General features: G+C 38.9%; 1 protein-coding gene across 6 annotated transcripts in view; it reads right to left on the bottom strand.

Moving 5' to 3' along the window:
- The window catches only part of NSD1 (nuclear receptor binding SET domain protein 1), a 137,260-nt gene that overhangs the window by 24,771 nt on the left and 99,745 nt on the right, over positions 1–12,744 (bottom strand). For all 6 annotated transcript variants that reach the window (XM_029218684.1, XM_029218689.1, XM_029218683.1 and 3 more), the window contains 4 exons: positions 11,621–11,821; positions 9,308–9,487; positions 1,611–1,767; positions 61–266 (listed from right to left, as the gene is read on the bottom strand). In XM_029218684.1, the coding sequence (XP_029074517.1) occupies positions 61–266; positions 1,611–1,767; positions 9,308–9,487; positions 11,621–11,821 (744 nt within the window). The remainder of the gene's footprint in view (positions 1–60; positions 267–1,610; positions 1,768–9,307; positions 9,488–11,620; positions 11,822–12,744) is intronic.

Raw genomic sequence — 12,744 nt, 5'->3', positions numbered from 1 at the left:
GATACGCGGGCAACAGAGGTCTGTGTTGGCCTGAGAAACAAAAAGGATAGATAAAGTTACCTTTTTTATATGTACCGTCCACTCCTTTGCCCATCTTATCCTTGCTGCTCACATCCCCCTCCATGTAGGGAAAGACTCGGGCCTGGTGAGTCCACAGATAGTCATTAGACCCAAAGAAGAGCACAGGGAACTCGCCCACATCATGTCTCATCTTGTCAATATTGGAAGGTACAGCTCGAGGATGGCAGATCTCAGCTGGCCACCACCTGGGAAAGGTGAAAAGAAGGAAGGAAACCTCTAGAAGGCTGCAAGGAATGAAAAAGAATCCTACTTTTGGGACAGGAATAAGGAAAAGCAATGTCTCTCTAACCCACATTAATGTCCAACCCAGAGCATTCTTACAATCTAACTAGAGAAGAAACAAGCAGTATGTGCCAAAAGGCTGAAGATGCCCACCCTCACGCACATGCTCAAATATACACACACACACTCCCTTAGACTGTTGTTCTACTTCAAGGAATCTATAAAAGGAAATAATTAGAGATATGAACAAAACCTTTATGACTATAATGTCCATTGAAGTATTATCTGTAAGAATGAAAACCTGGAAAAATTTTAAATGTTCAACAGTAAGGGAACGACAGACGCTATACAATGAAATACAAATTGGCCTTTGAGAAGGAAACTACTACAACGACTTTTAGGAAGACAATTTGGCATTAGCTATTAAAGCTGGAAACCCTGACCCTGCTATTCTATCCTGAGAATGGCCTAGAGAAGCTCCCATGCATGTACATCATGAAACATTGATAAAATATTGATAGTCCAAACGTTAATGTGAGAATGGATAAATAACTACACCACACTGTATGACTATATAAAGGAACACTGTAGAACAATGAAGTACAAATGCGCTAGAGCACTGCACTAACCATAATATATCTCAGGAGCATAACAGTGAATGAAAAAAGCAAGCTGCAGGAAAATACAGCAACAATTCCTTTATATAAAGATCTAAAACATACAGAACAAAACACACATGTGGTAAACCTATATAACCAGGCAAAGAAATAAAAAACATAAAATGCAGTACAAGGTGCCAGTAAAGTACTACTTTTTTTAACTGGGAGGTACATACACAAGTGTTTCTTTAAAATCAAGCATGTTATAATATTTTTTGTACATTCCATATCCAATAAAAATAATTTTAAAAAGAAAAAGCAAGAAACAAAACTGGGTAAAAAGAACGATAAGGCTAATTAATTATGTTGAAGGTGCATGTATTGGTGTGTCTGCAAGTAAATATGCCAAAATGTTAGCGATGTCTCTTCCTTGTTTGTGAGATTATGGGTTTGTTTTAATTCATGAAGTTCCTACAGAGGATATATATTATTCCTATAATTGCAAAACATAAAGCAAAGTCTTTTTCTTCCATAATGGATATTCCTATAATTGCAAAACATAAAGCAAAGTTTTTTTCTTCTATAATGGAAAATTAATGGGGGAGGGGGTGAACCTTGTTTAATCAGACCATTTTTAAAAAACAGTTAAGCACAAGAAACAGAGGCTGGTAAAAGAACTAAGTGCCAGTCTCCTTCATGCTTACTTACCTGTATCGTCCAACTTTTACCCAGACAATTTCCCTGTAATGTGGCTTTTTGCCTGCCTTACAGTCATTGCAATACCAGTTTCCTTCAGGGATATCAATGTTCAGGCATTCACGATGAAAAGCAGCAGGGCAAGAATCACAGCACAGAAGGCTGCCTCCTGTGGGAATCAAAAAATCTGGCACTAGAATCACAAGGCTGCATATAAGGACCCAGCTGAAACAGCTCTTGCTCAGCTCCTAACCAATTATTTATCTCCCAGCCAAGGGCTTAGTAATTTAATTATTCAGAAAGACTTTTCTCCAAGAGTATTCCCTCTCCAATGTACTTGAACCACACCCCTGGGGGTTTGTCAGATTTTACCCTTATTGGCAAAATTAGGTTAGGGCAATGAGGGCAGAAGTAAACCTCTAAAAGTCATATATGTACACACACCCCCCACACACACACTTCTTCCTCTTCATTAAGAGACAACACACTATAAAGAGAGTATCAATGATACACAATGCCATAGTATAAAGAGCACAAGGTTTAACTGATGTCAGACTTGAGCTCTAAGATCATATGACTTTGGGGAATTCTCTTTCTTTGCTGAGTTTTAATTTCTTCAGTGGTAAGGTATTTTCTACAATGAACAATAAATAATCACACCTGTTTGAGAACTAACTAAGCTAAATAAATTGCCTAGTAGTGTCTGACACGTAAGTAGTCTCCACAAAGCCAGTTCCTTCCCTCTTTTTAAATTACATTTTAATCTTTTTTGTTTGGCACTCTCACAACACCTAAAGGCCCTCTGCAGAATAACATTTATAAATGCATAAACATAATACACAAAGGAACATAGATTATATTAAAATGATCAGAATGTTAGAACGAGAGATTAGAGTTATATACGTTTCCTTGTAATGCACAAATAAGAAGATGTAGCAGTAGTAATAATTGGAAACAAGACTTCAAGATATGTACAACAAAATTTACTGGTGACAAAAGTCACAGGTACTAATGTTCTTTGTAGCCTAAACTTCAGTTAGGTATAAGATCTACCCTCTCCATCCAAGTTTTCGGATACCAGATTAATTACATATATTGCAGTGATGATGAATTTCCACTTCTTAAAAGATTTTTACCCAAAGTGCCTCAATTTACATATCTGAATCTGAAATCCTCATGGTTGCAGATAATAAAGAATTTCAGGTAAAGAGGTTTCACATTTAAGGAATACAATAAATGCCTTATTTATCTTATGCCAGAAATGAGCATGCTTCAAACATGCTAGACTCAAGCACATAATTTCAAGTTTCATCCTGAAGAGACAGTGAGGGATAAAGTCATAAGCAAGGTATATACTCATGTCTATCTTCTTGGTTTCACTGTGCTTCTCTTTCCTCATAAAAACCTACGAAAAACTTAATTTTCTGACACCCCATCCTTAAACGATTTCTACCGTGCCTTTTCTTTTTCTCAATAATCGAGAGTAGGCTGTAGCTTTGCGGTGTTTGTTTTGTTGGGGACAGGGATGTGCTTTTGAGACCCAACTCCTGCTTCAACTAGAGAAGCTCTCCTTTTACCTGTGTTGTACGCTGGAGATTGTAACACCTCAGATTCAGAGTGAGCTTTCATTTGGGAAGAAGGTCTGTTGCTACAAGTTCCAAGAACTTGTTTACTCAATACATATAGCCTGTACTCTATGCTTTCAAAGTCATATTTTGCTATTTTTGTGCATTTTGTGGATGAGGTAAACAATCTTTGCATGGGACACAGAGTGACACAGAGTCACATAAGTGACTGCCCCAATAATGGGATACCTTCTACAACATTCCTCTCTATGCTTAGTTATCTGCTGAGTCAAAATTTGATTAATAACAATTTGCCAACTACATGGCCTTGGTAGAAAAATCTTCCTTTTACTAAGCTGACATTCATGACAACTAGAAATATGTCATGTACAATAAGGCATTTGAATTAGGCCTTCAAAGAAGGCATGAAAAGAAATCTGGACAGAAGAATAACCAGTGAAGAACGGTCAATGGTGGCAAGCACAACAATTTTGCAGGGAAGGACATAATGGGATGAGCTAAGGGAGAATATGAAGAAAGAAATTGACAGGATTAGTCTGGGTGATGAGTGGGAGGCAGGCAGGAGGGTCTGTCTGGTGGGAGTAAAGGAAACATATAGGAGAAAGACAGGAAGACGAAAAGAGGGAAAACCACATGAACCATCATAAGAAACCAAAAGATGAAAAGGTGACATTTGGTAGAAGACAGTAAGAGAAAATAAGAGTTTAAACATATTCTTGAATTCTAGGAAACGATTATTTCCAATTAGCGATTTACCAAACTATTACCATAACACTCTGATAACCACCTTCGGTTTTCTCCTATATGTGAACAAACAAATGTCCCAAGACTCTACTCTTTCCTTGTCTTCTAACAGCAAGATAATCCTAGATAGCGGGATCAACAGTTCTTAGGCTTTTTGACCTCACGAACACTTTACAGTTTTGAAAAATAAGGAGATTCCCAGAGAGCTTTTGTTTTTTTTTGTTTTGTTTTGCGGTACGCGGGCCTCTCACTGCCGTGGCCTCTCCCGCTGCGGAGCACAGGCTCCGGACGCGCAGGCTCAGCGGCCATGGCTCACGGGCTCAGCCGCTCCGCGGCACGTGGGATCCTCCCGGACCGGGGCACGAACCCTTGTCCCCTGCATCGGCAGGCGGACTCTCAATCACTGTGCCACCAGGTAAGCCCCGAGCTTTTGTGTTTATGGGCTAAAAATACTGATTAATTCATTTAAAAGTAACAATAAATCTATTATGTTAACATAAATCACATTTTTATGAATAACTATATTTTCCAAAATGAACATTTTTTAATAAGCTCAGTGTTCTACATTTTATTTTTGTTCTTTCTTTTAAATTGAAGTGGAGTTGATTTAGAGTATTTCAGGTGTACAGCAAAGTGATTCACTTATACATACACACACACACATATGTATTCTTTTTCAGATTCTTTTCCATTACAGGTTATTACAAAATACTGAATATAGTTCCCTGTGATATACAGTAGGAGCCTGTTGTTTATCTATTTCATATATGTGTACCTGTTAATCCAAAATTCCCAATTTATCCCTTCCCTCCCTTTTCCCTTTGGTAACCATAAGATTGTTTTCTATGTCTGTGAGTCTATTTCTGTTTTGTAAATAGGCTCACTTGTATCATTTTTTTTAGACTCCCCATATTAGTGATATCATATGATATTTGTCTTTCTCTGACTGACTGACTTCACTTAGTATGATAATCTATCTCTAGGTCTATCCATGTTGCTGCAAATGGCATTATTCATTCTTTTATATGGCTGAGTAATATTCCACTGTGTGTGTGTGCGTGCACGTGTGTGTGTATACACACACACACACACACATGCACACACACACACACACACACCACATCTTCCTTCTCCATTCATCTGTCGATGGACACTTAAGTTGCTTCCATATCTTGGCTATTGTAAATGGTGCTATGAACACTGGGGTGCATGTATCTTTTTGAATTAGAATTTTCGTCTTTTTAGACATGTGCCCAAGAGTGGGATTGCTGGATCATATGGTAACTTTATTTTTAGTTTTTTTTTTTTTGCGGTACACAGGCCTCTCACTGCTGTGGCCTCTGCCATTGCGGAGCACAGGCCCTGGATGCACAGGCTTCAGCGGCCATGGCTCACGGGCCCAGCCGCTCCGCGGCATGTGGGATCCTCCCGGACCGGGGCACGAACCCACTTCCCTGGCATCGGCAGACGGACTCTCAACCACTGTGCCACCAGGGAAGCCCTATTTTTAGTTTTTCTAAGGAACCTCCATACTGTTCTCCATAGTGGCTGCACCAATTTACATTCCTACCAACAGTGTAGGAGGGTTCCCTTTTCTCCACACCCTCTTCAGTACTTGTTATTTGCAGACTTTTTGATGATGGCCATTCTGACCAGTGTCGGTGATGATCATATTTTTTTGCTAACATTTTTGCAAATATTTTTACTTAAATCTGTTGTAAAATGTTGTCTGGTTGATGTATATGAAGAAAATCTGGTCTCTCACAGATAAACAGGTAGAAAATGGCGTATTTTAATAACCTGTTCAATAACTACATATTCTTTGATACTATACACTAAAACTTCACAGGGTAAACCTTAGTTGCAGTGTCTAATCTGAAACTGCATCAATATACTATTGATATGTTACTAATAGCTACTAATGTAACTATTACATTGAAATTCTTTAATCTATCTTGCACTTTGAATGGATCTTTTACATATGCATGGTTTTTAACATCATGCATTGTTCATGTGGAAAATATTGGTTTGCTGAGTCTGGTAATCTTCCAAATGTTGATCTATTTCGTTATGTAATACTAAAATGTCACATTTATTAATATCCCCATGAGTTCATCAGTAAATACTAGGAAGCAGTTAAGCTCAGGGTGGGTAGATGACAGTTTTCCAAAATTCTAATTTTCACTTAAGAACTCAAATTTTATCACTGGCAACAATTTGCCAGTTGTTTTTCCTTGAATTGACAGGCTCCTTTTTATCCATTTTCAAGAAATGTCTGACAAATATCCAAGTATGAAGAGCCATAGTTTTTTAGTAATTTTTAAAATTAATTTATTTTTATTGGAGTATAGTTGATTTACATTTTTAGTAATGTTTAAGACTAAAAATGGTGTTCCATGAACAAGGCAGCCAGTTCAGATTGCAACTCAATTGCATGAGTGCTTTAACTTAAGATAACCACCAGTATGCAACAGAACTGCTTTATGTATACTTCCCATTTTATCACACTGAATATTAAAACAATGTTCACATGACAGTTGAGATTTAATACATTTTACTTACTTTTTAAAATCGAGGACATAGTTATATGAAATGTCCAAGTTTTTACTGCAAGTGTGTGGTGACACAGAATTCAATGACTGCTATTACTTGTACAGTTTAGGGCCATCACCCTGATTTGCACTAAGGTGCTAGCAGTTTTACTCACTATTGGCTTTGCGCCATCTGTGCAAATGTCAACAAAGAAAAAAGGCAAGTAACATCTTGGTATTATTATGAAAAGAATTATGATCTCATGGAGGCTCCTGAAAGGGTCTCTGGATCTTCTCCACTTCCCAAAGATCAAGATCTGAGAGCCACTGCTGCAGCTACTAAGTTTTCTTGGGGACTAAGTTTTCATTATGAGTATCCATTATTATGCCACAAGTTAGGACTGCCAACACAAAGGAGCCTCTACTCTGAAAACATCTCATTCCACTATGGAATGAAAAACAGTCTAATGCTGAAACCGTTTCATCTCCCCATCTTCACAAAACATGTAAAATATTTAGAGCCTACATTTCAGCCTCCCAGACATCTATTTTCATTCTAAGAGCAGAATTATAGAATGTTGTATTTAAATGCTATTAAATATCAAAATTGTCTTTAACTTTCTTCTAAACAAAAGACAGGTGGTATAATGATAAACAGGCAGCAGTGTTCACCACAGTTTTATAAGGAACAGATATTATAAAAGCAAAAAAGAATGTATGATACAGGAGAATCACAAAGCTAACATATCTAAAACCAAAAACAGCATAGTACTTTGTGCACTAAAACATCCCTAAACATCGCTAACTATATCAAAATTCCACCCACATGATTGCACTTAATACTCTATTTTATTTATTCTACATTAGAACTAGTTTGAGGATTACAACTATGTCCTGATGCAAACTCTAGTCATGTTGCATAAATCTTAAGAGCAACAACAGCAACAACAACAAAAAAGTCCCTATTGACCATTTTCAATCATATAAAGGAGTCATAAAACTTCTTTTATGGCTTTAGCACTATTTAGTATATACCAATTTCTCAAAAGGGATGCTAATTCAATTACACATGTTGACTCTTTTTAAAATTAGTCCTTCAGAATGTTCATAACCAGCCAAATTTTTGTGAAATTGCATCACCAATAAGTAGATCTTGAAAAACAGAAAAGTCAAGGAAATTGTTTCCCCCAAATTACTAATCAACAAAATTTAGTCAATTTGAAAAGGAAATGAAAAAACTGTGTAAGAGAACTGGTGCCACCCTCAACACTATAAAACAGGGGAGCAATGTCCACAAAAGTTTTGGAAAAAGAACAAGCAGTCTAAGATCTTATAGTAACCCAATGTGTGCTTCTAGAACAGAGGCAAATGAAGAACAGTCTCAAGCGGAGAAATGTAGGACCTGTGGGTGTTTCTCAGAAGTTCGGCCAACCAAGAGAAAAATTTAAATACAGAATTCAGAACTACAAGCACCCCAGTAAATAGACTGGTGGAGTACTAAATCCTCCACCTAACAAAATAGCAAAAATCAGGCTGTGAGGAATGGAAAGGAAAGAAAATGTTTAAGAAGGATAATATTGACGTTGCTCTAAATTAGGAGAAGTATGTTTTAAGTAGGGGTTGGAGAGGGGGGAGATACAGATAAAGACATAAAATTTATTTGTCCTCCACTGAAGACCTTGTAGGAACTATTATCCCTTACAATGAGAAAATATTTAACAGAAGTTCATAAATTCTTTTACTTTCACCTTGTTTATTCCCTTTAAACTAATATAAAATTGATTTTAGAAAAACCACACACAATTACCTGATAACAGCATCTTCTAGACTTGTCCCTATCCAGATATCTACCCTTTCTATCTGCTTATATGCACATATGTCTGGAGTATTATCACTTAATATTAAGCAATGGTTTTTTCTGATGTAGGACTTGGGGTTATTTAAGGTTTTTAAAATTTCTTTCTTATTTTATTTTTTTACCTCCAGTTTATTTTTTTTTTTTTTGCGGTACGCAGGCCTCTCACTGTTGTGGCCTCTCCCGTTGCGGAGCACAGGCTCCGGACACACAGGCTCAGCGGCCATGGCTCACGGGCCCAGCCGCTCCGCGGCATGTGGGATCTTCCTGGACCGGGGCACGAACCCGTGTCCCCTCCATCGGCAGGTGGAGTCTCAACCACTGCGCCTCCAGTTTATTTTTTACTTTTTTCCCCAGTTTTATTGAGATATCATTAACACATAATATTGTGTAAACTTAAAGTGTACAATATATATGTACTTGATATGTGTATATACTGTGAAGTGATCACCACAATAAGATTAGGTAACATATTCAACAACTCACATAGTTAAAATTTTAAGGTGTGTGTGTGTGTGTGTGTGTGTGTGTGTGTGTGTGTGTGAGACAGAGAGTGAGACAGAGAGAGAGAGAGAGAACTTAGAAGATCTACTCTCACAGCAACTTTCAAATATACAATACAGTATTGTTAACTATAGTCACCATGCTGTGTATTACATCCCCCAAATTTATTCATCTTATAATTGGAAGTTTGTACCATCTGACCACATTCCCCCATTTTCTAAAAACAATTTTGTTTCCTTTCTCTTTTCTTTAAGTTGCTTCAATTGTTTATCATTTTGTTAAAATTAAGTCATTATTCAAAATAACAAAAATAAAACCCTCTCTATTGGGGAACAAAACCACTGTACTGTTATGTTATCAATAATTAAGGACATCACTTCCCAGTATTTCTTCTAATGGCAATGTGAACAAAACTATACTTTTGTTTCAATTAAAATACTGCATTCATCTCTTTTTAGACTATTCGTACATCAGGAAGTCATGTCTTACCTTCTGAGCACACAAAACACCAGCTAACATTAACATGCTCATGATTTCGGCAGCCACGTCTGGGAGTAAAGTGATTAGGGCAGATGATGCTATTGGATGCAAGGATCTTTGACCCAGCAGCCAGGCAAAAGTCATTGGCATGGTATGCCACTGGGCAGCGGACACAGCGCATCAGTCGACCTAAAAATAAGAGAAAAACCAGGGAGAGACAAAAGAAAAAGGGATTAAATATAAAAACGATGTGAGTTATTCAAGTTTATTTGCTAGCACTGGGAAAATGCCACAAACAAATGGAAGCACTACTAGATCAAGAGACCTTAAACACCCAATTCCCCAAGAAAAGTTCAGATGGGAACTATATGATAAATGGCCTTAAGGAGTCCGATCCCACAACAGTAAGTGAGTCTACCTCAACAAGAATAAGCCCTACTCAAACCACTGTCCTGACTGGAAAACAGAATCAGCTGCAGACGAAACGGTGGGGGCTGGTGTGTGTGTACAATCAGATTAAAAGACCAGATGGGAGAAACACTAATGCTTGCTTTCCTTGGCTGGTACTCTGTGATTCTTAAAGCCTTTTAGGTGAATGAATGAACCTCTCTACCTCCCCCCCCCCATGAGATATATCCTCTAACATACTTCACAAACTAAAAACCACTACCAAACCACCCCAATGCTACCTACAACAGCAGCTGAAAAGGAGAAGGTAGCTGACAGTTAAGCTGCAATTTTGATCAAGCATGTTACTGTACTTAAGACTGACAAGATCTATAATGCCAGGAAATCACCTTACAGAAGATATCGCCAGTCTGATTAAAAGAAAAGTCAACACTGCCACATTTTTCCTGCCAAATCCCCTTTGGGAGAAGTGGGCTCTTTGGGCATACAAGCATTTAATAGTAGAGATACAATATTTGGCTTTCAGAGAAATCAGTAAGAGACCCAATAGTACTGAGCAGAAAGAAATGATTGGGGCTTCCCTAGTGGCGCAGTGGTTAAGAATCCGCCTGCCAATGCAGGGGACACAAGGTCAAGCCTTGGTCCGGGAAGACCCCTCTTGCCGCAGAGCAACTAAGCCTGTGAGCCACAACTACTGAGCCTGCTCTCTAGAGCCCACGTGCCACAACTACTGAGCCTGCGTGCCACAACTACTGAAGCCTGCATGCGCCTAGAGCTTGTGCTCCACAGTAAGAGAAGTCCCCGCAATGAGAAGCGCGCTTGCACCACAATGAAGAGCAGCGCCCACTCGCCACAACTAGAGAAAGCCCACACACAGCAACAAAGACCCAACGCAGAAATAGATAGATAGATAGAATCCGCCTGCCAATACAGGGGATACGGGTTAGAACCCTGGTCCAGGAAGATCCCACATGCTGCGGAGCAACTAAGCCCCTGCACACAACTACTGAGCCTGCACTCGAGAGCCCGTGAGCCACAACTACTTAGCCCATGTGCCTACACCCCATGCTCCACAAGAGAAGCCACTGCAATGAGAAGCCTGCACACCGCAAGGAAGAGTAGCCCCCGCTCACAGCAACTAGAGAAAGCCTGCACGCAGCAACAAAGACCCAATGCATCCAAAAAAAGAAAAAAAAAAAATCAATAAATTTATTTAAAAAAAAAAAAAAAGAAAGAAATGATTGTTTTCCCACTGGGAATGGATTTAGAAACTTGAGTTTATCTGCACCCACATAATAGTTTTGGAAACCTCAGCTCTCAAGCTAACCATGAAGCAGGAAAAAATTTTCTGGATAGGAATTTCCATTTTAAAAAATAAAACAAATCAGCACAAAACAAAAACCTCAATTCTGCCCTATATGCATGTCTGAATGATATCACATCTGATAACCATACATATAAGGGCCCACAGAAGAAGAATACACTTTATTCTGATGAAGGAAGACATCCAGCAGAGGAAAGTCCCTGGCGGTCCAGTGGTTAGGATGCTGTGCTTTCACTGCAGAGGGCGCGGGTTCAATCCCTGTTTGGAGAACTAAGATCACACAAGCCACATGGCGCAGCGCAGAACAGAACAAAACAAAACAAGATGTCCAGCAAAACACCTTTTCAAACTAAATGTCACATGAATTCCAAATATTTAAAACTACCACATAATGCCGGGGGTTCCATAAAGCACATGTAAAAATGTGGTGACTACTAAATTTGTCCATTACTCTTATCTCTCACATAAAATGCTGGTACTCTGACAAAAGCTAGAGGCTATGAAGAGATATGCCAGATAGCATCTGAAACATCCATTGCCAATGAGACTGAGGTTCTATAATTAGATTGGTCTACACAAGAAACCCATACCTTTAGATGCAGAAACACTGGCTGGATTAGCAGCATGGCAGGTTATACATATGTGGAGGGAACACCGGAAGCCCTTGTTCTGCAAGACAGTGGGTGGATATTTCTGGACACACTCTTCATGGTAAAACTTTCCACATAAGGGCAGAAGGCACCTTTTAACATCTTCCCCACTCTGCTTGCATACAAAACAGGTATGTATTCCTAGGAAACAGGAAGAAACAAATTAATACTAACTCAAGAATTCACTCAATGCTAAACCATTAGATGAAAAGTTAGTGAGTACACAATTCTGCACCAAATTCCAACATGGGGTGGGGGTGGAGGGTGCCCACACCACAAAGCAATTCTCTGATACCAGCTGGTATCCTACAATTCAACTCAATTCTGACACCATCTACTTGGAGATAATATCAGATCCCACAGATTAAGTAAGGGTTCAGTCCTACAAGACTGCCTCCCACCCCAACCCTTACCAGTTCTAAGTCAAGGCTGTCATCTGTACTTCTGACCAACTGGCTATAAATCAGAGGTTGGGTTCAATTAACTTGCAAGAGTGGGTCACAGAACTCAGAGAAACACTTTACTTACTAGATCATCAGTTTACTAAAAAATGATGTAGTTCAGGAACAGCTAGTTAAAAGAAATGCATAGAGTAAGGTATGGGGAAAGGGCTCAGAGCTTCCAGGGCCTCTCCAAGCATGCCACTCTCCCCTAATCTCCATGTGTTCACCAACCCAGAAGCTCTCCAAACCCCATCCTTTTGGGTTTTAATGGAGGCCACATTACATAGGCACGACTGATTAAATCACTGGCAATTGAGGACTAATCCAACCTCCAGCACTCTCCCCTCCAAAAAGGTCAGGGGGAGATGGAACCCTCTAATCACATGGTTGGTTCTCCTGACAACCAGCTCCCATCCTTAGCTAGTTCCAAAAGTCATCTCTCATTAACATAAAAAAAGACACATCTTTATAGCCCTCATCACTTAGGAAACTTCAAGGGTTTCAGGAGCTCTGTGCCAGAAACTGGACAAAGACCAAATATATATTTATTAAAAATCACAATATCATAGTGAAGAACATTATAATAGACTGATCAGGATGACAACACAAACTTACTGAACA

Source organism: Monodon monoceros, unplaced genomic scaffold (assembly GCF_005190385.1).
Source record: "Monodon monoceros isolate NGI ecotype Baffin Bay Population unplaced genomic scaffold, NGI_Narwhal_1 Super_Scaffold_12, whole genome shotgun sequence".
Classification (NCBI taxonomy): Eukaryota; Metazoa; Chordata; class Mammalia; order Artiodactyla; family Monodontidae; genus Monodon; species Monodon monoceros.
The sequence above is the reverse complement of the archived record's forward strand: the minus strand, read 5'-3'. Positions and strand labels throughout refer to the sequence as shown.